Here is a 25470-nt window from a genome sequence, read left to right on the forward strand (position 1 = left end):
ACATAGATAAGGGCCAAATTCTGACCCCCTTTATGCTCATGTATCTCCACTGGTCTCACATTTGCAAACCCCACCACAACTAGGGACAGTAAAGGGCAGCATCTGGCACTTGCATTCAGAAAGGGCCAGATTGTTGTAAGTCCTGGTTAGTCTGTGTGAGGTCAGGAGGATAAAGGTAAATGGAGCTTCCTCCCACTGTGCATGACCCAGATACAACTGGCAGCCCTCCTGAGCAGAGGTGCGTCACACGGACTACAAGCCACCCTGACAGAGGGAGAGAAAACAGAGAGTCAGGCATGGCCCTCTTGGACACTAAGCACTCTTGTATTCACACCCTACACACTACTATAATAATCTTTGTACAAAATATGCCTCGTGAGGTATCATTGGAAAACTAACAACTCACTGATCATTTATTTTATATTCTTCTGTGAAGTATCTGTGCAGTGGGTAATAAAAGTTACAGATATATGCTAGAATTATGACTCAAGTGTGTTTAAACCAGGCATGTCAGAGGGAGATGGTAAACAAGTCTACCCCAGAAAAAGGCATGTGTTTTCCTCTCCTGGGAGTCACTTAGAATCATAGAATCATAGACTATCAGGGTTGGAAGGGACCTCAGGAGGTCATCTAGTCCAACCCCCTGCTCAAAGCAGGACCAATTCCCAACTAAATCATCCCAGCCAGGGCTTTGTCAAGCCTGACCTTAAAAACCTCTAAGGAAGGAGATTCCACCACCTCCCTAGGTAACCCATTCCAGTGCTTCACCACCCTCCTAGTGAAAAAGTTTTTCCTAATATCTAACCTAGACCTCCCCCACTCCTCCAAAGTATTCTGAAAGACGATGAGAATGTATTTACATATTGAGTAAACAGACCTATCAAGCTAACAAGGGGTGGAGGCAAACCTCACACTAACAAGTCAGGGAGGAGACAGCATGGCGTCTACGCCCCAGCAGGAGAGAGAAGCTAGGTCTGGGTTTTACTTTTCAGAAGAATACACTGCAAAGGTTTACTGGTGTATAATTACAAGGGTAGGGGTGAACCTCAAGTGATAAGCAATTGAATCAACTGATTGAATACAATATTGCTGTATTATAAAAGTGTATAGAGTGAGGTCTTTTCTGAAAGCTAATGACATACTGGTGATTAATATCACTGTGAAATGTATGTATTGACACCCTATGAGGAAATATGGATACTAAATGATATTATGTTTTAAAGTCTGTGGCCAAACAGGGAGAAACAGGTTCCCTTCCAGACAGGAGAAAAGTAGCCATTTACCTGTCTACTATAAAAATTATGCATGGTGGAATCAAAACAATGGAAGCCCCATTTACAGACAGGAAGGGAAGAACAGCATGAGGTCATCCTGCCTCTTGAAACAAAGCCACTGAACTTTGGAAGATATAAGCAAAGACAGAAGCCATCTTTGCATCCATCACTAGACATACACAAAGGAACAGCACTCTTGCATGCTGAGAAAGATGGGTCCTTCCACCAAGGAGGGGTTGAACTCTATGGCAACTGAATATAGGTGAGAAAAAGCATTTTGAACAAAACCTGTACCTTGCTAGATTAAGATTGAGACTTTTAGAGGCATGTTTTCACTTTTATTTGCTTGTAACCCTTTCTAACTTTATTTTTTATACTTGAACTCACTTATAATCCTATTTTCTTTTGTTAATACATTTGTTTTACTATTCATCCAAATCACCAGTGCTGTGTTTGAATTAAAGTGAATGTTAACTCCAGTTAACGTGGCAAGGTGGTGGCTTTTGTGTATTTAGAGCAGGGGGTAGGCAACCTATGGCACGGGTGCCGAAGGCGGCACGCGAGCTGAGTTTCAGTGGCACTCACACTGCCTGGGTCCTGGCCACTGGTCCGGGGGGCTCTGCATTTTATTTAATTTTAAATGAAGATTCTTAAACATTTAAAAAATCTTATTTACTTTACATACACCAATAGTTTAGTTATATATTATAGACTTATAGAAAGAGACCTTCTAAGAACGTTAAAATGTATTACTGGCATGCAAAACCTTAAATTAGAGTGAATGAATGAAGACTCAGCACACCACTTCTGAAAGGTTGCCGGCCCCTGATTTAGAGGAACAAACAAACTTTATTATTTCTCCAAAATGCTCAGGAGGGGGCAGGACATTACAGAGCACATGGTTTGGGGAAAATTTGGGATGGGAAGTGTGTTGGGCTCACCCTGCAACTAGTAAAAGCTGGTGGAAGCCAGAGTGGGGCTGTAGGCAGGCCGCTGGGGCTGGAGCTGCTGAACCAGGGCTGTCGAGCACAGACACTTCAGTGTGGGACCTACATGCATGTAGGCTGGTTGTGAGCATCCCAGGCTGGGAGCTCCAGCAGCAAAGCACTGTAAGACACCCAGAGTTGCAGCACAAGTTGTGACACTACCTCTCACTGGTCTGGATTGCCCCCTCAACGCCCAGAACACCCTCTCTACTGCAACAACCAGCAGCGAGCAGGCCATGCATGGGAGGGAGAACATTCTCCTAAATTGTGGCACAGCAGCATGCTCCTGTAGGCCTGGGGAACTCCAGGAGACACTGTGTCTCCCTGGGGATCAGTGCCCCCTGGTAATGCCAGTGGGACAGTGCAGCTGTGCCTAATGGACACATTCTGGTCTATGTGTCACAGCTACTCTTGGGTTCGATAAAAGTAGAAAAGTAACTGATACACAAGGCTGAAACATCCCCTTTCAGGACCATTAGACATTTGTATCTGGTGGAAAGGGTCATTAGGAAAGCAAAGGTATCCCAGTATGGTTAATCTTTCCATTAAAGGCTGTATCTAGCTCCTCTAATGCAAAGGCAGGAAGAGGTGGGGTGGGAGTAGGGCCTGGGGCAGAGCCCCTCGTCCCCCAGCACATTGTAAAGTCAGTGCCTGTGTAAATGTGGCTCATATATCATCTTTGGCTCCCCCAATTTTCAGAACAATCAGGGCCCAACTTGACTCCTAGTGCAAGTTAGAGCAACCTCAGTGCTCTCATTTACACTTCCTTGTAATGGCCAGTAAGATTAGACAGGTAAGGGTGAAGTACAGCCGGGTGGGATGTAAAGTGATGATGAAAAGAGGCCACATCAGGGCTCAGGATCTGACCCATTCTGACCCTCTCTCTCTCCCTCTCTTTATTTTTTGAGCGTGCTTTTTATGGAGATTAATTTTTGTAAGGGATACCTTACCCTACGACCTCTAGGATGGAGCACTTATGCTGCGCAAAACACTCTGGAATTTGGTCAGCTGCAGCCACTGATTCTTGTTTCTAGTTGTGGAATGTTATCTTCACACTGCTGTACTGTAAACTGTTCCTTTATTTAGCCAGCATTATACAAGTATCACTGCAGCTAAAGACTGAGTTAGTTTTGCCATTATAAACATCCTATTTGGGTTTATCATCTCAGCAACGTCCACTATGTCAATGCAGGCAGCCACAAACTATGACACACATTGCTGAGGACTGCAAAATGACTCAACTTCCTGGAGGTCTTTGTGCCTTGAACACTGTTGATAAGAACGCTGTGGCATGGATTGCATACACCAAATAATAATAATCTCAGCATTTCGAACTCATACTGGGGTGAACTTTAGCATAAATGATGTCAGTCCAACTACAAACTTTCTTCCCAGAATTTTGAAAGGTAAAACTGTTTTTTCGAACACAGACCAACATAATTTGAAGATGACTTGCATCAGATTTCGGACATCAAACTTCAGGTACAATGTAGTTTAATTAAAAACAACCACCTACCACCCCAGATTTCACCAGTTTAGGCCTATTTGGTTTTCTTTAAAAATCCTTTATGGGTACTCTCAAGTATTTTTCAATGATGCTAGTTTCACATACAAATAAATGGGGTATAGCATGATTCAGTTACTGTTCTCAGGCTAGTATTAAATGGACACCACCATCTTGAGATCTAAAACTTTTTTTAAAAAATGTAAGTAGTTTCAGGTACTTCTGTTCCTAAGTCTCTCTGCCAAGTTTTGTTACTTTCAACTGCATGTGTCTATTTTTGTAAATGCTTTTCTCTCCTCAGTTGTTGCATCAAAAACCTCAACACGCACAAAAAAACCCAAAACAAAACCCTGGGAAAATCAACTGACTGTCCAGGGGAATAGTGAAGCCTGACTATGTAAAAGGTAAACATATCGTTAAAACAGAAGAGCATATGTTTCTTTAATGTCTTGCAGTTTTAGTCATTTTAGTTGTGATTTGTAACTATAGCAGGTAAAACATTTTCATATAGAAGTCTGATTTTTAAGTTGAGTTCCTTTAGTGCTAGTGTTTGGACACCATGTTACAAGGTCAAAAATGACAGTAGAAAAATTTCTGTGTAAGTCAGTGTCAAAGCAATATAAATGCTTAACTGTGGAGAAGACGTTTTGATGTCAAAGGAAGAGCAAAACATTGGCTAAGATAATAACAAAACAATGTTTATGCAAGTCCACAAGACAATAATTAATAAAATAAAGATGACAACATAAAATTAATGCAAATCTAATTTAGATTCTCTCAGTAAAACCACCGATTCACAGAAACAACCCTTACCGTGCACATAACACTGACTTGGGTTGGAGAATCCTCTGAAGAGAGATCAGCTCATGTACTGCTCTGTCTAAACACAATAGGGTCAAACCCTGCCCTGACTTGCACACTGTACAACTCCACTGTGGTCTGAACTCGCTGTCCTGTTCTACATCTCCATGAAATTTTACTGCACTGACTTGACCATGTTCAATGGTCAGGGCAGAGGAGATCTATCCTCCACCAAAATAAAATATATGCACAGGCTTTAAGACTTTGACCCTCTTGTGCTTAAATGCCATTACTCAAAATTATTGGTTGTGTTGGTTGGTAGTTCTTCATACTAAATTACATGACTACTTGTGAGTTACATCCCGGTGTGGCTGAGTTCCAAATTTTAATCAACAAGAGATACGTCTGTGGATGACTAGGACATGAATACCACACATAATAAAATTCAATATATCTCTAGGTAGACCCTACTAATACAGAACACAGACTGATATGCAAATGTACTGTGATCACTAAATTAACCTTGGCATTTGTTGCTGATGGTAACAGATACAAATAACGCAGTTATTTAGTATATGTCAACATAGTATCTGTTGGTTCTATTGTTTTCACTCATTATTAGGTCTTCAGAAAAATGGCTGTAATCCCAAACTGCAGTTTATCCCAAACTGCAGTTATTTTACTGACTATATAAACTCATTTTCAATAATTTGGAAAACACAGAAGAAATGGTGTATCAGCAGAATTTTAATATGCTGCATTATTTTAAAAGGAAGTACATGCATAAATTCTCAAGATAGCCATAGTTCTTTGGGTTTTTTAAACATGATTTTACTTTTAATATGGATAATAGCCTGGATGATGTTTTCTTATACTTAAAATTAGAGATCAGTTCAGGAGTCTGTGTTCAGATCCAGATTAGGTTTAGGCTGGGGTTTGGGTATAACTCTGTGAGGTCCATCTCATGGAGTTTCCAAGTAACCATTCACTCAAGTGGGTGTTTTGTGCGATGCACAAAATGTAATCAGTTTCACCCTCCCAGCCCCCATGAATCCTGGAGATCCAGAGGGAAGGCCCATTCACACTTGTGCAAGGGACCCAATGGGAGATGATAATGTTTCAAGCACCATTAAAACCTGATATTTACTCTGATATCCACACGATAAGCCAGGAGTAAGGCCTTCCCTCGGGCTCAACCCCAAAGTATGTTGACCTAAGGGCCTTCTGTGAGTACTAGAAGAAAAGAGAATGGGGAATTTCATGGACTTATACAGGGACAATGTTTGTGGAACCACAACTTTCCTGTTCATTCTGTGATCCTAGGATCTAGGTTCTCTCCAACTGCACTAGCAGAAGGGTTGATCTACTTCTAGAGTGACCAGACAGAAAATGTGAAAAATCGGGACGGGGTAGAGGGTTATAGGAGCCTATATAAGAAAAAGACCCAAAAATCAGGACTGTCCCTATAAAATTGGGACATTTGGTCACCCTATCTACTTCCAAATCTAATCGCATAAAATCTTTATTAATGAACTAAATGGTTACATTTCTGATGATCATTAATTCTAGGCTTTAACATACAGCAGACAATATGCCTCAAAGAAACAAAAGAAGTTTTTTGAAAATGTTCCTTAAATAGCCCTAATTTCTGATACTGTTGATAATTATGATGAAATTATTTTGGCCTTGTAACTTTAATAAATAACACTATCCTTGTAGGTACATGACATTTAATGTAATCTAGTACTTCCCAAAATACTGATAACATGTTCCTGTGTAGTCATATGTTTTACGTGATATGATACATCATCTCACATGCTTCAATATCTTCTTTTTCCCAGGATGTTTTCGATTTATATAATTTCAATGCAAAATATTTTGGAATTCAAAGCATAGACTCATCACTAAACCTCCAGCACCCAGTATTTAAACAGCTGCACTTTAACTGCAATAGGAAGTTAGGGGTTAACCTGTGGAATTTGAAAATACTTTGTTGATCGCATTCACATTTTCTCCCACTGGGCTGGGACCTTCAAAGTGGTCCATTTGGAAACTTTTCTTAGAACAGGCTGGCAGATCTGTAGGAGGCTAAAAATCTTTATAAGTTGCAATGCACAAAATATCTGTTTTGGTCCTCCTGAGTATTGCACATTCTCTAAACAGTGTAACCAAAGGAAACTATGCATCAAGCAAGAAAGAAATGCCAGGTGCCCACTTGCATTATTCCAGCGAGGAAATCCGTGTGCTCTCTCAGGGTGTCCTGAAGCTTGGAGCTGCATTAAAGGAGCAGGTTGACCATACTAAAGAGAAAATTACCTACATCTGTCAAAAGCTCAACATTTTTAACAGCTCCCTGATAGAATTACTGGAGCAGGTCAGCCTAAATAAGAGGCTGAGAAATGGTCTTATGGAAAAAACTCAGCAACTTGAAACTAGGAACCAAGTTCTGGGCAGGCTCTTCGCAGAGCTCCAGAACCAGCTTGGTGAAGTGATGCACTACAGAATGACTTTCAACACCAAGCTGGAATTTTTAGAGGAGAAGATAGAGAATGCCCTAAATTACAAGACTAACACCAGTACTTCAGTGAGTATGACTGACATTATGGTAAGTACTGGAGTTTTTAACACCTGATCTTCTTAATGATCTTTTAGCATGATTATTTATTCACTTATAGTGATTCTCAGCGAAAGTGGATACTGGACATAGGACTTTTTTTTAAAATCCACAAATCTGTTACCATATGAGCTGAAAACAGGCTCGTCTGTTTTGCTCTGCATTTTTTTCTTTATTTAAGATTTATGTGGTTACGTGTAAGCTCTTCCAGGCATGAGCTATCTTATTTTTTGTGCATTGTATAGCTTGATAATTACTAATTATTATTCAAAAACTGTAGTGGTAAATTCAATTACCACATACAATTAAAAGTGGGACAAAACCTGCAGTCCTTATTCAGGCAAAACTCTTATTGGCTTCATTGAGAATTTTGCCTGCATGGGGACAAGAAGATTTGCCTCTAAAAACAATGTTCTATTCTATTTCTGATAATTCTGCCAGCTAAAAAAAAACAAACAAAAAAATCACATTGAAGATGCCCCAGTATTTTGTGACCAAACCTTGGAACACATCAAAGATTTCTGCAGCTTCAAAGTAATCTTTTCTTCCCTCCCCACCTCTTTTCCTAGTCTTTTGTGCAAACTCAAAGCGTAAGAATTGATGAGTTGCTTACTGAAGTGGCGCTGCAGGAAGACCAAATTAGTATACAAGATGCCCTCATTCAAAAGTTACTGAAAAAGGTAGGCTCTTCATAACTTTTCTTCCCCATTCACTGCTGGCCTTTGTTTTGAGTTTGGAAGAATACAGTGATCCACTGAACTGGTAACATTATTATGAATATTATTTATTTGTATTGTGGTAGCACCTAGAAACCCATCACACTAGGTGCGGTACAAACATTATAAAAAGAGGGTTCCTGCCTCAAGGGCTTTTCCTGTTATAGGGAGAAACAGTCATGATACGTTTTTTCCTAAAAGGTAGATGAAAGACAAGAGATCTGCCAAAATTCTTGGCACCAGGAGCTGGGAATTCAAACACTACCAATACCAAAAGCTGGCACTAATCCTCTAAGTACTGTATAAATATCATCAACCCATGTCACATTCCTGCATGGCAGGAATTTTACAAATGGGATACAGCCACTGGCCCACGACTATGCAGGGAGTCAGTAGCAGAGCTGGTTTCAGAATTCAGTGGCTACAGTCTAACGTCTCAACATTCTGCCTGCCAAAAGAATGGAGATGCATACTTGTTGATTAATGGAATCATTTGATTCCTATGTATCTCTGGAAGACTGATGCTCACTTTAGTACCTATGGAAAGAAAACCTTGTGATTTCCCTGTATACTTTATAAATGACTTGCATTAACTTTGTTTCTGTAATTCTCTTTTATTTTTAACCACATTGCATTCTTGTCGTTACTTTTTGCTACACAGGTTAGGCCAAAAAGCAAACTAGCCAGACAGCTGAAGACCAATGGAATCAGGAAGAAAATAGCAGATTCTTCTGAGATGCAGAACACAACATTATCAGTACATGAGAATATATGAAAGACAATCACAGGATTAAAATATTTTACCAGTGATCTATGCAGTGTAAATGCAGAAATGCTATTAGGATTTCTATCTTGATTTAGAAGGCTAACATGCAAGAAAGCTAGGGGCTGTCTTGTTCAATAGTTTTTATCTTTTAACAAACTGCATGGCCAAGGTGCTGAAAAGTTTTGCAAAAATATTGTTATTGTAGCGTGAATATGACAGTTACCTACTAGCTTGCTCCTAACAGAAATGTTGTAGATCTGTAAACACTAGTTACAAAGCAAATATTTTAAGGTATTGAAAAAAATTAGTGTATCTGATTTAAAAAAAATGTTTTTAGACATTTCTTAGAACTATGGTTTATCATGAAGATTATGGAAATCCATGTTTTATTCAGTTTCTCAGCTCACTGACTTGACTGCACAGTAATCATCATGCCATATGGTATATATTTCACCAATCGTATATTACATAACTAATGCAATTTGTTATGGCACGTTGGGTGTAATGCATCAGTTGAAAGCACTGTGATACACAAGCTACATGCAGGAGAAATGCTTGTGCCACTACACTAGAGTGACCAGATGTCCCGATTTTAAAGTGTCCTGATTTTTGGGGTCTTCTTCTTATATTGGCTCCTATTACCCCCCACCCCTGTCCTGATTTTTCACATTTGCTGTCTGGTCACCCTACACTAGACTGCTGTTTGCTAGACTTTCATTTTTTCATGGTTTATGTTATGCTAAGTAACATGTAACAGAATTCATTATTTTTTTATTTTAGTGCACACACACACAAAGCACAGTAACTTCAGGAAACCTTACAAGCAGGTGTGTGTGCGCGCAAACACACACAGTCACATACACACACTGAGCACAAGTGGGGACTGGCTGGAACTACTCCTGGATAGTAAAAACAAGAAGTGGGATATTGTGTCATATCCCCTCTGCCAATAGCAGTGGCTTAAGCACTGCTCTTTCCTGAGATCTATAAAGAAGCAGGGAGGTAGCAAGACAGACATAAATGGGGCCTCTGATGGCAGGAACTCTGAGGGTAATACATGAGCAGGGACCCACATTTTTAAACAAAGAGAAATGAAGTTGGGCAATTTAAACCCCTCGGAAAGAGAAATAAACCAATGCAGTGCTAGAATCCCCAGCACTGGTACACAAAAAAAGGAATGGGAAGGGAGCAATCTCTATGCCAGAGAGCAACTGTGAAACTGTTAGCATGGTGGGATGCCCTGCCCCAAGAGTATGACACAAGTTAGGGCAGCTGTGCTCATAAAGCCCCCTCCCATCCCCCGACCTCTCCGAGTATACTAACAATGCATGTAGTGTCTGAGAGAAATCCCTCTAATACAGGAACTTGGAGTGTGGGCCAGAGCACAGAAAAGTTCACCCAGAGCCACATATCAGCAAAAGCTATTGCATTACCAACCTAAAATGTGAGCAAAACAATGGAAGCTGTGAAGGCAGGGCCGGCTCCAGGCACCAGCTGAGCAAGCTAGTGCTGGGGGCATATATTATTATATGGGCGGCATTCAAACCTAAACCAGCAGCAGGGGTTTATTTTTTTTTTTTTTTTTTTGCCGCCTGCTGGCCGCCCTGGAGGGGGGAGAGAAGAGGGAAGAGGAGCAGCAAAACAGGGCAGGCAGGGCCCCCTCCCTCCCTCCACCAACCAGCTGGCGGGGCCCGCGGGGCAGCAGCAGGCAGCGCAGCAGGGTGGGACGGGGTGGGACCCCGCCCCCCCCCCCGCCTCCCCCCCTCTCTCTCTCTCCTCTCCCCCCCCCTCCTCCCTCCCACTGCAGGCAGTCCCTGCACCCTGGCTCTGGCTGTTTGCTGGCTTTTTTTGTTTTTTTTTTTTTCCCCCTTTTTTTTTTTTTTTTTTTTTTTTTTTTTTTTTTTTCCCCTTTTTTTTTTTTTTTTTTTTTTTTTTTTTTTTTTTTTTTTTGTTTTTGCTGCCGCTCCGCTCCCCCCCCCCCCCCCCCCTCCCGCTGCTCCTTTGTTTTTTTTTTTTTGTGTTGGTTGTTTTTTTTTTTTTTATTTTATATTATTTTTTTTATTTTTTTTTTTTTTTTTGTTTTTATTTTTTTTTTTTTTTTTTTATTTTTTTTTGTTTTTTTTTGTTTTTTTTTTTTTTTTTTTTTTTGTTTTTTTTGGCAGCCTTGAGAATGTGTGAAGGTACAACACTTCCCCCCCACACCCTCCCGGGGTCTCAAGAGTAGCATGAGCACAAGGAAAAATCTTACCTCTTCACAGTTAAAGTAAATAAGTGGTTAGCATGTGCTATCACCCCTTCCTCAAAACATGAGAGCAATGGGGACCATTATGAATGAATTACCTTTTCTTCCAGACTAGACAGAACCATTACTGCTAAAAGCAGAAGCCAAGCAGAAGCTGGGTCTAGAAACACTCTCCCAAGCACAGGCGATCACAAAATGCCCGAGAATACTAATTAGCAGCTTCAATTAAAAAAAAAAAAAGAGAGAGCTTCTTTCAAACTCTTATAAACAAAAGCCTAACACTTCCCGTATCAAACACATTAACTCCCGGTGTCTGTTTTAGCTCAGTGACCGTTGAAGCAAATCACTATGCTCTAGATCCAAAATTTTACCCTGGCAGAGTGCAGCATCACTTTCATTTACATTTCATGGGGGGGAAAAGTTATACATTTCAACATGATTTAGGCTTTTTTTTTTTGGTGCTATTTGGAACAGAAAAAAGTTATTGAAATAAATCTTCAGTTGTTTTGTCATTCAGTGCGAAACTACTTTTATTAAGGAAACATAGGTATACAACGAAAGGGAACACTCTGTTTCACAGTGCTGTGATCTCACTAGCGTAAATCGGGAATAATAAAGGAATGGCAATCCGCCAGTATAAAAACTAGCATAAGCAAAATCAAAGTCAGATCCAGAATCTATAACAAAGATTCTGCCTCTGCTGTTAAACAAGAAAAATCCACTTTTCAGAAAAAAACAGATATTTCTTGTTATCTATGGAAGCTTTTGTGCTGGTAGAAAAGGATCTTCAGGATGTATGATGAGATTAATAGAGCCCATACTAGATGAAGAAGGCACCAGAAGAACCCTGTGTGCAGGGCGAGCCCTGCCCCTCTGGCCTTGTCAATCATGTATGGTAGGGAGGAGGCCTTTAAAAAGGAGGAAACTGCTGTCAGCTGGGGAAAGAGATCACTGTGAGTAGGAGACTATAGGAGCAACTCCTGGAGCCATGGGGGAACTCTCATCCGGGAGGAGATCTCCACCCCGACCCTACGGGGAGTGCAGTGAACTCCCAGGGAAAGCCTGACAGAGTGCACCCGATTCAGCAGCCCAGCCAGAGGGATTCCTTGAAAACCACTACACAGATGCTATATTGTTGGCACTAATGTTGACCTTTTTCCCCTTTGAGGGACTCTGGGAAGAAGTTATTCACAGGTGCACTGGGGCATTTAACTTTCCTTTAGATCCCCCATCAGAAGGGATTTAAGAAAGCCCACAAAGGGCAGGCCCACTTGAGCCTGTGCAGGAGGCACCCAGTGTCAATAACTGGGCATGGCCAGGCCCTCCCCCACTTGGGAGAAAAACCTAAGGGGACTCTTCTACAGTACGTCATAAAAAATAAACCTAAGGTTGGGAGTCTACTACTTGACTTAGAACTCTGCAAAAAGTCCATTGAGCCATCAGAGGCAGGTATTTCATTGATGGTTCCATCCTGCACACGTACAGTCAGACTTCAAATTTACCAGCCTATAACTGTAAACTTCCATTCAGTCATGTACTTTATCCAAATAAATATTTTGTATGTGTAACTATTTCTACCTCTGTCCAGGGTAACATGCTAATAAAGAATACAAATAATTATCCCATAATATTATATTCTATTACAATATGAGTCCATATCACTAGGGTATAAAGCTGGCATAGTGCTTTTTGGTTTCTTTGTTTGTTTGTTTTGTTGGCTAGGATCTGTGAGTTTAAAGATTTGATGTTACTCGTGCTAATTTGTATTTGCCCTTCTAATTGTATAAACCACTTGAGTTATAGAAATATTTGAACGAACTGCTGCAAATGGAGAAAGAAATGAATTTCCATCTTCTCTCACACATGCTTAAGACACTGCAACTTTCCTTATTAAAACTTGTCTGGGTCTAGAGAGTGAAGAAACTGCACCCTCAAGTGGCTGAACAGCACAGATACACAGTACTATACTGGATTAAAGACACTCCTAAAGCATCTTTCACCGAGGAGGCAAGCGGACAGCAGAACTTGCCTCATGAAAGGGTGATCACAGCCAAGTCCGGCTGCAAGATGCTGGGAGGACTTTGGGTGAGCATTGCTCTATAAAACAGAGAAATAGCTAGTTAATTAAATCTAGGCTCTAGAATGCACGAACCTTTTTATTTTACATGTAATCTTTTGTTTCCAGTACTCCTACTTGCTATTACTTGAATCCCTGTATTTTGTTAAATAAACTGCTATTTGTTTTCACTATACTCTTATTTAAGTTCTGTGTGTTAAGTGGAGCAGTGATCAGAGCTGCAACTGGTAAACCAGGGTGCACTGGTACTTTGGGAGCAGCTAATTTGGAAATATAGAGGAACAGGGGCTGGGCACTCCAGGGAGATGCTTGGGATTGGAGTGTGCCTATCGCTAACCTGTAGCTACAGGGCCGGTGTAACCACTAGGCTAACCAGGCAGCCACCTAGGGCGCCAAGATTTGGGGGCGCCAAAAAGTGGAGCCCCAAAAAATTTTTTTATATGGTCCACAGCAGCATCCCTCCAAGTCCTGCGCTGCCTCCCACTGCTGCTCCCAGGGCAGGAGCCAATGCCGGGCTCCGGTGATCTGCGGGGGCACAGAGGCAGCGGGCGGCATTCGAGTGCGCAGCCACCTCCTCCCCGGGGTCCAACTTCCCCGGCTCCTGCCCTCTCCAGCCCGTGCGCCCCTGGCCAGGCACTTCGCCCGCGCAGCAGCAGCCGGAGGTAGTGGGGCAGGAAGTGGCTTCGGGCCCCGTGGTTCAGGGAGCTGGGAAAGTTGGAGCCTGGGGAGGAGACGGCTGCACACTCGGATGCCACCTGCCACCTCTGTCCCGCGCAGATCGCCAGAGCCCGGTGTTGGCTCCTGCCCTGGGAGCGGCAGCAGGAGGCAGCGCAGGACTAGGAGGGATGCTGCTGTGGACCGTGGCCACCAGGCAGTGTGGGGTTTCCTGTGAAATGTTCCTGACCATCGCTGGCTGGCTGGCTTGGCAGGAAACCTTTGTGGCGCCGACCCCTATGCCCAGTGACCTGAACCTGGGAGTTGTAATTCGCAGCCACTCAGGGCCCCTTCCCCTCATGTCGCAAGGGCCAAGCCTCTACAGCTCAAAAAAAACCCTGGACTTTCTAGTTGTATTTCCCTGTATGGATTAATCTGGGATATCTATGAGAAAACAACCTATTGAAAAAGTTACATGATTAAATACTTGATATTTGCATTAACCTAACTTTCAAAAATATGCCCCAACTTTTTTTATTTGCAGTGTTTAAATCAAGAAAACAATTCCAGCTGCAATGATGTTTCCTGCTCTTTAAACTGTTCAGAAAGCCATAGCATACAAAGAAATTAATGTAGCTAACATTTTAAAAAGTAATTCAACTGATTATAAAACACAGCCACAAAACTAGGAAAATCATGCCAAGACTGTTGGTTTCACACTTCCCACATAAGGAAGTGATTAGTAAAGTAAGAAACACGTATTATGCATAAGCGGAATTAATGTCAAATAGAAGCAGAAGTTTCAGTAAATATTAGTTTAAACTTAAAGACAAACTTTACAATATGAAATCATATGGGAGGAGCCTATTTTACAAAGAACATTTCAAAAAAGCACTTTTCAGCAGTTGTTGGAAAGTTGTCAGGTCATTTTTAAGTAGAGATGTCAAAGGTCTGCAAACCTGTTATTGAACTTATTACTATGAACACTTGAAAAGGACCAGGGCGATGGGGTTTAGCTACAGGGACACATGATTTTATACAAATCCCTTGTGCTGTCACATTATTTAAAAGAGACAAAGTAGATGAGGTGACATCTTTTATTGGACCAACTTCTGTTAGTGAGAGGGACAAGTTTTCGATCTACACAGAGTTCTTCAGGTCTGAAAAGGTACTAACAGTGTCCCAGCTAAACACTAGATCTAACAGATAGTTTAGCGCAAAAACTAGCACATATTCAAGGGGACCATTCAAGGTGAAGTAGCCCATTAACTCCCTTGTAATTCCAGGACAAAAAGAGAGATTAGTGGGTTGCAGGTTGTTGTAATTAACCATAAATACAGTATCTTTATGAAGATCATGATTTTTAGTGTCTAGCAATGTTTTGAATTCCAGCTCCCAGGCTCATCTTTTGAAAAGTGTTTTTCAGGTTTCCTTTGAGGATGAGGACTAACAGATATCGAGTGATTTTGTGGGGGCCCAACTCATGAGTTCTGAATGTTTGAGGTTGGCAATACTGAATATTACATCATGTCACCAAAGAAATTTAAGTCAAGATTTCTCAAACTTTTTCACAGGCCGTATCTTAATACAGTTATTGTTTCATGGGCCAAATCCCTCTCTGACAATCACATTGTATCCAAATATGGTAACCCTACCTACGCCAGCTCTGCTTGCAGCACAGCGTGTGTGTTTCACTACACGAACAGTGGCAAACATCATTTTTTCTTTTTTCTCATCGCCAGCATTACCTGTTCTGACAGGCTGTTTATAATGCTAAGTTTACTAGTTTTCGGAGGTTGTCAACTGAGACTCACTATTTTTGTTGAGTTGTTATAGATCTAAGACTCTGGCAATTGCTGCTGCATCATTTTGCTAATACTTTGTGTCAATTGTGTGTGTATGTTAGGTATTTGAGTGTATATGTTTATCATGTGCGAATATGCGTGTGTAGGTTGTTGAAATTTGTCATACTGATATTGTCAGTTGTTGTTGTATGATGGAGTATCCGCCATTCTAATTTTATAAATTTTATTAACAACAATAATTGGATATTCTAAAGGTAGAATAAAATGTAGTAGATTTTGATATGAAAGAATGAAGGAAGTGACTAAAAAGGGTGTATTTCCAATTACAATCCACATTGCTTAATTTTAAGGAAAAGTCATCTTGATCTCTTAATCAACGTTTACGTCAAACAGTTGATGAAATTCAAAAAGTGACTCATAGTTAGTAAGTGACATGTTTCTCTATCCTTTACTTTTAATAGTGAAAAAGAAAAAGAACTGATAGGAATAGCTAGAGTGTGGGGCCTGTGGAAGCCTGGAAGGAAGTGCATGTGTTGCCTGTGACCAATGGAGTCAGAAAGCTGACCCACAGCAGGCAGAGACAAGGCTTCCTCATGTGGTGGGATACAGAGAACTGAGGAGAGGGCCAAAAGTGCTAAAGATATTTCAAACAGACTGTTGCACGGGGACTATAGTGGTACTGGTGGAAGACATTAAAAATAAATGATGCTGTGAATGCACACTAGTGGATTCTGGGCAGAATCTCTGGGGCAAGAAGGCAGGAAGCGTCACACTCCCTGACTCATTTGTGATAGTCACATCTCCCCTGCTAATCAAACTGGCCCTGCTGTGCAAGTCCCAGTCCTGTACAGTATACTCAGCTGTTGATTTAAAAAAAAAAATCTGCAATACATTCTCTCTTCCTTTCATCAAATTTCAAAAACAAATACAAATATTAGAGCTAAATCTATACATAATCCCAGAACATACCTCGAGTCACAAATCTCCAGCCTGTGTATTATTAGCATTACCATATAGTACATCAGTGTGTTGAAGAATATTCCCTTGATATTCATAGCTCATTTGGGATTAATGTGTTGCCAGGCTAGTAAGAAATGATGGGACCTATTTTGATTTGTACTCTTTAGAACTTTTACCTTTTTTAATCAGTCAGAATAGACTAATACATTTTACAAAGTGATATGATATAAGAAGGGATCTTATTCATGGAGTATACAGAGCAATAAACTGCATCTTTGGGTAGTTAGATGGCACATGGTAACTACAAATGCTGTTCAGTACAAATATGCTCCAATGCTGTGAATGTTACTCCTATTATATGACAAGATAAAGGATACAACAAAATCACAAATGAAAATATAATTAGTCTTGTGTCATGAGTGGTTTAAAATTCTAGGCCTCTGTTTTCCACGGATGTCAATGGGATTTTATAGTTAGAAAAAAAAAAGACTGGGAGTCAGAACTTCAAGGCTAAGATTTTTGAACATGAGTGCCTAAAGTTAGGTTCCGAAATTCATAGACAAGCAGCTATGTAAAGTTGTCTGAGTACCTACTAAAGTCAATGAAAGCTGCTGGTTCCTCAACACTTTTGAAACACTTTGCTCAGGACATTTACAATTGGACTGGAAAATATACTGCAGAACATACAGTTGGGACCCTATCTTGTATTGGCTAATGAGATTAAAGAATGGTTGTAACTTTACAGGCTTAGATAACCTAACATGTTTTTCAATTTCTAGTTTCTATGAATCGGAGAAAAATTATAGCATAAATTACTTTTGGAATATGGGTTTAACAGTTTTCAAAAAAATCCATTTTTCTTACCTATAAACAGTGTGGGGAACATACACTTCTCGAACTGGGAACTCCAAAATCTCTTTCTGAGGACGACTGCGGTTTTCAGGAAATGGTTTCACTTGTAATAACTCAGGGGTGAGACAGCAACTGAGGACTTCTGAAGCTGGGGAGATCTCCAATTTAAGTGATCCTTAAAAAAATTATATGAAAGCTCAGCCTACCATTAAAAATAAGTAATGAAAAATAAAACCAAACCAAATATGCATAAGGTCAAAAGAAGTAACCAGGAAATATGAATTTGGGTTTTTAGTTTGAGGACTGCAGGAAAAAGAAATCTTGGTTGGAGAAAGTATTTTGTTATCAGGGAAGTAACCCACATAGATCCCTACACATCAAGATAAAATCTCTTTTCAGGTTTCATCATCATCATCACAGTAAATCCAAAAGGAACATGGCCTCCTTGCAGGTTGAGCACTTCCCAGATTCATCTCTGGGCAGGTCCTAAAGGTGATCTCATGGGATATTCAGTTTATGACCATCACTGGCGACCTTATCACGCCATTGAAGCTTTTGACACCTACATTTATCCCCATCCATGTAGTGGCATTCCTTGGCGCACACACTTTGGAAATTGTTTGTCTTCCAGTTTAATAATATGTCCATATCAAGAAAGCCACCAAAACTGAACCAGTTCTGATGGAGGTGGTTTCTGGGTTCAGCTTCAATTATCCTCATTTCTAATCTTGTCCTGACACTTAATATATGGAGCAGCTGATGAAGATACAAGACTCTTTGCACAGTCACGTGTAGACAGGAAGGAAGGGATACCATATGCTGAGCTGACTTTCTAGTCTTGTCCATTCAAAAAGGATAACATTTGTTAAGGGCTTGAACTGGAAATAAAGTAGCGATGTTCTCGCTAGCTTTGTGCGCAAAGCAAGCACTGCCTTACTTAAAATAGTAAAATGAGGTGCAGATCTTCAGAATATGATTTTCCGTATTTTTTCTTGCTTGTTGTGACCAGCAGTGAAATTGTTAACAATGGTAACATTTAAACTGTCATAATTAAATTTAAGATTTAATACTCTATTGAGATGAATGGGAGTTCACACCTCCCAGAGCTGCTCTTTCAGGCTGTCTGCAGGCCCAGGCAGTCATCCGTGCAGTGGTTACATTCAGTTAACTTTTTAGAGGTTTTCTTAGCAACCACAAGGGCTAGAGACATAATTTATTGTAAATGAAAGCTTAGAATCTGGAGCACAAGGAAGCCATCACAAAAAAGCACCAGTTGGTCAAGCTGTTGTGTGAGAGGCTGTAGAGGGGTGGACACCTGCTACTGCTCTGAGAGGCTTAAAACAGCTCTAGGAAAGGGCTGTGGCAGCAGAAAGCAGCCACTGGGATGATTGGGGGAAGCAGGCAGAGCTGCGGCCATGCCCCAAACAGAGCCCAGCTGGCCCCTATAAGAGGCTACAAGCCAGGAGCCCAGACAGTCTCCTCTAGCTGTGGAGGGAGACGGGCCTGGCTGCTGGGGAGCTAGATAAGGTACCTGGAGTGGAGCAGGGCTGGGGGAAGGCCAAGGGAGCTGGGGAGCTCCAGCCCGGAAACCCCCCAGGCTGCGGCCTAGTATAAGGCCAAACAGGTACTTGGGTTGTAGGGGACAGCCCAAGGCTAAACAGAGGCAACAGGTCCAAACCCCGCTTGCCAGTGATGAGTGGCATACACTGCAGTCTGCCCCAGGGAATGGGGGCTAGTTGGTGACTGGCAGTAGCCTTACACTGAGGCAAGATGGGGATTCCCTGGGGCGGGGAGACCCTGAGACTGAAGGGGTTACTGCCAGAGGGGCAGCACCCCAGAGAAAGGGGCACTGGGGTCCTGGGAGGGACATGGGGGCCAGTGGTAAGGCGGATCACCAGCCTGCAGAGGGTGCTCTGGAAGCTGGACGAGCTAATTCCCGACAGAGACCAGCAGGAGGCGCCAAAGGGTGAGCCAAATTCAGTCTCTGCCTCTGCTTAATTAACACTGGGTCAATTAAAAGGGAAAGAGAGTAAACATTTTAATCACCCAACCCAATCTCTGATCCCCATTCTAACAAGGTATTAGGGAACCAGTAAGGATCTTGAGATTCTGCTTTAATTCCATTCTCCTCAAAAACTTCAGGTAAAACCAAAAAACGAATGAACCCTTTGTAAATTATTGATGAAAACAAACTAATTTAGAATATAAAACTAACTATAAATCTCTGTCTGCCAGGGGTGAACAAATTAGCAGGTCAAAAATTAATGGCTGGCTTGATGAAGTCATTAATAAAATAAAGCAGTTCCCTCATAACACAACTTATAACCCTAAAAACCAAGGGGATAATTGCACAGGAGGGCTGAGATTTTCACTGGCGTTTACTGGAGTTAGGTGCCTATATCTCATCCCATCCTAAACATATTCCATACCTGGGATGGACTTCACTCTTCTCTGCAAGGAGGAAGATCTCTTGTAGTCAGTTAAAAATTTGAATAGGTCTTCGTCACTAAGTCGGTCTCCTTCCTGTCAGGAGAAAGACAAATTAATACTGCTATAAGGGTACATCGTATTGTTACCTACTTTCATGAATTAGATATGTCTACAAGACAAAGAGTGAGTGGGTAACTCTGTGTTTGGTATGAATTATCCTTTTGTTCCCCACTGAGCAGTATTTTTTCAATTCAGTTCACTTTAGTACATGTTTACCAGCACAATATAAAACTCCACACACCCTAAAATAAAGAGCTTACTGTACCTGTTTTATAAAGGTGGTGACAGTCAGAGTGGTTGCTTTGAAGTTTGACACAGCATAATTGTCCTCTGAATTGAGGCTCCTCTCAGAAAGTCTTCTAGCTTGTAGCATCATCGTTCTTCTGTCACCAGTAGTTCCTTTCCCTTCAAGAGTAAATTATGTTTTAAAAAATTCATCTTATTTTGTGTCGGTATTAAGTCTATCATAAAGCATGGCAAATATGCCTGAATTTAGTACTAAAACACCACAAGCACCTTGTGATCTCAGGGGAACATCAAAAGACCTTAACTTTGTATTTTCCATCAACTCAGTGTAAGGCTATGTAAAACAATGTAGTAAGTGCAGTATTCATTCTGTTGAGAGAACATCATTGCTGCTGCAGCACAATGCTATTCGTTTCTTTAGCCCATAGCATGACTGGAGGTGGGGCAATCTGGTGTGTCCTATTGTTGGATTGGGCCTTCTATTCGTTGTGGAAGACTAAAAGGACTAATCTTCCAGCAATATAAATCAAGAGTAACGCCACTAAAGTCAATGGGATTCCACTGCCATAAAACTGGTGTGGAATCAAAAGTCAGGGCTAGAATGCGTGCAGTGAGAATCTGTAGATCGGGCATAAGATCACATTTAGGGGGCGCCAACTGACGAGCGTGGCAACTTGTGAGTATTATGGGGGAAAGGAAGGGAAAGCTAAGGAGTTCTGAACTACAAAACTGTTGTCAAGAGAATGCTCTGAGCCAATGACCCATTGGTACCCTATTAACATTGCTACTAAAGATTCACATTGCATTGATTAGAATAATAAAACTATTACCATTTAAACTTTCTGCTTCAGACATTTCTCTTTCAAGCGTTGAAAAGTTAAAGAAATTGGTTAAGCTTATGGGAGCCCAGGCGAAAGGCATCCGGTATTTCCCCAAACGCTGACAGAAGGACTCAGCTTGGGCTTTCAGTTTCTCAACCTTTTCTTTGCTCTAAAATAAAGAAAGGAAAATACAACATATTAAAAAGGCCTAAATTTGACTATGACTATGTGAAGGCAATTTTCAATGTGTATTCTCAGCCTCCTTCAATTCTGTTTATATGGGACCCAATGCAATGACTACTGAAGTCAATGGGAGTCCTTGTCATTGTACAAGGCACATATTATACAAGGTCAGCTTGAGTACACGCAACTGCAAAGATGGTTTCTCTCTTTCTGGGTGAAATTCACCTTTGTGAAGAGAGCCAGCTGAAGACTTAGACATCACTTAAGTCAATTTACATCCTCAAAAATGGGACTTACTTGTTGCATGGGCCTTTTACTGACTCTCTGCACAGGGGTGAGCTTCCTCCTCTGTCTCTGAAGAGCTCACCTCCATGGTATCTGGGAGGCAGTGTGGTGCAGGCAACTCACATCACATACAGTAGGTCACTGAACTGTAGTCAGATAACAGCTGTCATGTGACTACTGATCAGGTCCAAATTTGAACTAGTGACCAGAGGTATAAGATAAAGTCCTCCCATAAAGCTGAGTAAATAGTACCCATTATATATAGAATCAGTACTTATATATTTACAGTTGAGTGTATAATATGCATTCTTGATATTCACCATAACAAGTCAATAGATGTCATTATATATATTCTGAACAGTTCCATCAGAATTAGAACCCTTCTTTGTCTGAAATTGACACTCTAAGGCTACGCTAGCTAGGGGTGTGACCCCCTGCTCGTGTGCACCTACTCATGCAAGCTTTCACTGAGCTAGTGCAAGTATAGATAGCAGCGTAGCTGCGGTAGCAGGGGTAGTGGCCGTGGAGGCACAGCTTAGCTGTGCTGTGTACATACCCACCAATTTCAGGCCATGTCTCTGCTGTCCCTAACCCTGCTACTGCAGATACACTGTTACAGTAGAACCTCAGTGTCACAAACACCTCAGGAATGGAGGTTGTTCGTAACTCTGAAATGTTCGTAATTCTGAATAAAACATTGTTGCTTTTTCAAAAGTTTACAACTGAACATTGACTTAACACAGCTTTGAAACTTTACTATGCTGAAGAAAAATGCAGCTTTTCACCATCTTAATTTAAATGAAACAAGCACAGAAACAGTTTCCTTGCCTTGTCAAAAAAATTTTTAAAACTTTCTCTTTATTTTTTAGTAGTTTATGTTTAACACAGTGCTGCACTTTATTTACTTTTCTTTTATTTTTGGTCTCCGCTGCTGTCTGATTGCATACTTCTGTTCCAAATGAGGTGTGTGGTTCACTGGTCAGTTTGTAACTCTGAAGTTCTACTATATTTATATTCACGCTAACACAAATATTTGCACCCTACTCACAATGTAGACATAGCCTAAAGGTGAGATACCTTTAGAAGTCCAAGAAACATTATCATTCCCCTCCTAAGAGGTAAATAATGATTAACTGAACCAATAAAGAGACATCTGAAGAGATGGTGCCTAAGTGCCCACATACACAAACAGATGATTTACACACACAAATCAGTGATTTGTGTCCACACAAGGTGCAAATATTTGTGCCTGCCAAACTTTGAAAATTCATCCCCTGGTTGTTTAACATTGCTCAAAAAAACTTTCCAGTTATTGATTTCAGAAGAAGCAAACAGTAAAAACATATATCATGGTCTCATGACTTTTTCAGTCATTCACATGAGCCAGGATTCGCTTACATATGTAACAAAAGTATATTTCCAGTAACTGTTTTGCAGATTCTAATTGCTTTCCCCCCATCCTTTGTTAGCATTTAACAATCTTGACAGTATAATACTTACCTTCCCACCTTCACTTTCTTTTAGAACCATGTAGGGTTCAGCACAGTCTCCAATTTCTCCTTGCTGAAGGACTTTTTCAATCTATCAAAATATAGTAAAAGTATGAAAGCCATAAAAGGAAAACATATATGAAGAAAAATACAATCTTTTGCTTTTGCTTCTCTGTAAGCACGAAAGAGCTGGTCTATTTCACAAGGTTAGCCCAGTACTAATACTATTAATAAATTAAACAAATACATAATATAAAATGCCTGTGATTTTCTCTGTGGAATAATCCATCATAGTAATTCTCCCAGCTCCAAATCAGTGCTTCATAAGGAAGCAAAAAGAGTGTCACTGCATTGTATTGAATCAGGGAAAAGCTAGTGTATCCTAAATGAAAAAAACAGCTCATACCAACCTCATCTGAGAGTTGAAAAAATACTTAAACACACCAAATCAACACTAACTGGTAATTCACCGAAAACACAAACTGTAATTCAAAATCAAATGGCTTATTTCATTTTGCTTTTAAAATTTCTCTTGCACGGTGACAGAAATCTATTAACATTTATAGGAGTAGTATACTGAGCAGCAATATAACTGTCAGTTTGTGTGACAGAGATGTCAATAGATTCCTACTCCTGTGATATCAGTGTTATCAGAATATCTCTAAACAACTAAACAACAAGAAATTCTTGTTGATTATTACTACCCTCTCTGAAAACTTCATCTTCTTGAACCCAAATCATAGCTATAGTCAGAAATCATTAATTAGAAACCAACAGAATGATACTGCCATTGCTACATACCTTTACTACTAGGTAGATATCAGAAGACGGGTAAGTGACGGAAAATACTGCAGATCTTGCCTGACTAGATGAGTCAATGCAGGGGGTGTGAGATCGTAAGAATCCTTTGAACTGTTCTGAATTCAGGTCACAATGAAAATTTTCAGAGATCTTTAAAACCACAAAAAACAAAACTCCCATATAGTTATTTGTTGTTATCCATTGCAAAGCAAAGGTGCATCAAAGGATAAAACATGGGAACATAAGAAGATAAGATAAGATATAAAAAGAGTTAGAAAAGCAGTAGCCAGAACTGCAAAATTAATATGGAAACGCAAGTTTGCACGCATGTAAAATTCCCATTGATTTAAATGGATACAGGATTAGACCATTATGGTCTGATTCCACAAAGTGCTGAGCACCCCTAAGCTTAATGGGCCCAGTGGAGTCAGGGCCGGCTCCAGGTTTTTTGCCGTCCCAAACAAAACAAAACCAAACAAACAAACAAACAAAAAAAGGGCCGGAGTGCTGCCCCTTGAAAAGTGCCACCCCAAGCACGTGCTTGGGACGCTGGTGCCTAGAACTGGCCCTGAGTGGAGTTGAGATCACTCAACACCTTACAGCGGACTCAATACATTTCAGGACTAGGTCCTTAATTTTTCACAGTGAAACCAGTTTTGCAAAGAGGGGTTCTGTAAAGAGGGGATCACAAATAGCCACACAACATATTTTTGTGCAACATGCTCCATGTAAACTGAAGATCATCTGCTGCAAGCATTTCATACATGTGAATTCCAGCTGAACAAGCACAACAGCAGATTTTTACCATACTTCCAGTAAACCAGGGTAAATTGCCCATTTTTGGCAACATACCATAAATTGTAACTTCAAAAGACAAGTCACAAAAAGTACAGAGCCAAATGTCCTAGCGTTTTCAAATTTCAATGAAATTCAGCTGAAAAAAGAACAGACTGTTATTAGCCAATACATTATTAATGTTTTATTATTGTCCTTTGCTCTGCTCTACTGCACTCTTACCTTTTTCCTTTCTTTTACATCATAGAGGGCTATGCATGCAAACAGTGGTTCTATTTCTATATCAAATCTGTTGAGGAAAGAGACACAGAGCATTAATACATCACTCTTGTGACTGTGCATATTCAAAAAGTAAAGGCTCTATTTTACCTGCTGTTTCCTTTATGAGGAAAGGAGAGATGGGCATGAGACACAAAGTTTAGATCCAGATCCCAACTCTTCCAAACTTTGGGAGATTTATGGGTCTGGGATTTTTGTTTTAACCTTTAGAGAGACAAGGTGCCTGGTTCTCTTGTCTGTTAAATATGCTTTGCACTCAAATGGCATTTTCTGCCTGGCGAAGGATTCTTCCTGTGTGGGAGACTCCTCCTCCAGTGGCACATTGATTCCTATGCCACCCCAACTCCCAGCCTCTGGTGTGAGAGATATGCCTGGAAGAAAGGGGGTGTGGGCAGAGCATTCCTACACCCTAATGATCCCTGACTGCCATAACAACTTGGGGGGGGTGTTAGCAGCTGGCACAGTTCAGGGCAGCCCAGAGGGGGGGCAAGAGGGGCAATTTGCCCCAGGCCCCGAGCCCCACAGGGGTCCCCACCAGAGTTTTTCGGGGCCCCTGGAGCGGGGTCCCTCACTCGCTCCGCGGGGGCCGGAAAACTCTTGCGAGGCTGGGCGCAGGAGCTTCTTCACTCCTGGTCTTCGCCGGCGGGGCGTCCTTCCGCTCCGGGGCAGAAGGACCCCCCTCCGCCGAATTACCGCCGAAGACCGGGCTGCCCTTCGGCGGCGGGTCCCGCTTCGGCGGCAATTCGGTGGCGGGGGGGGCCCGCCGCGGGTCTTCGGGGCACTTCGGCGGCGGGTCCCGGAACGGAAGGGCCCCCCGCCGCCGAAGACC

At 41.3% G+C, this 25470-nt stretch overlaps 2 protein-coding genes across 11 annotated transcripts in view; one reads left to right on the forward strand and one right to left on the reverse strand.

Annotated features, from left to right (window-relative positions):
* DOCK8 (dedicator of cytokinesis 8) overlaps positions 1-25470 on the reverse strand; it is a 135924-nt gene that overhangs the window by 59618 nt on the left and 50836 nt on the right. For all 10 annotated transcript variants that reach the window (XM_039544064.1, XM_039544062.1, XM_039544057.1 and 7 more), the window contains 7 exons: positions 24585-24651; positions 23568-23717; positions 22777-22857; positions 20818-20977; positions 20007-20146; positions 19681-19774; positions 17264-17426 (listed from right to left, as the gene is read on the reverse strand). In XM_039544064.1, coding sequence (XP_039399998.1) covers positions 17264-17426; positions 19681-19774; positions 20007-20146; positions 20818-20977; positions 22777-22857; positions 23568-23717; positions 24585-24651 — 855 coding nt within the window. The remainder of the gene's footprint in view (positions 1-17263; positions 17427-19680; positions 19775-20006; positions 20147-20817; positions 20978-22776; positions 22858-23567; positions 23718-24584; positions 24652-25470) is intronic.
* LOC120407842 (angiopoietin-related protein 3-like) lies at positions 6519-10168 on the forward strand. Its single transcript, XM_039544073.1, has 3 exons — positions 6519-7170; positions 7749-7859; positions 8557-10168. Exons 1-3 carry the CDS (start codon positions 6676-6678, stop codon positions 8668-8670), a joined length of 720 nt encoding a protein of 239 aa, XP_039400007.1. The 5' UTR covers positions 6519-6675; the 3' UTR covers positions 8671-10168.

This window comes from Mauremys reevesii, linkage group 6 (assembly GCF_016161935.1).
Source record: "Mauremys reevesii isolate NIE-2019 linkage group 6, ASM1616193v1, whole genome shotgun sequence".
Lineage (NCBI taxonomy): Eukaryota > Metazoa > Chordata > Testudines > Geoemydidae > Mauremys > Mauremys reevesii.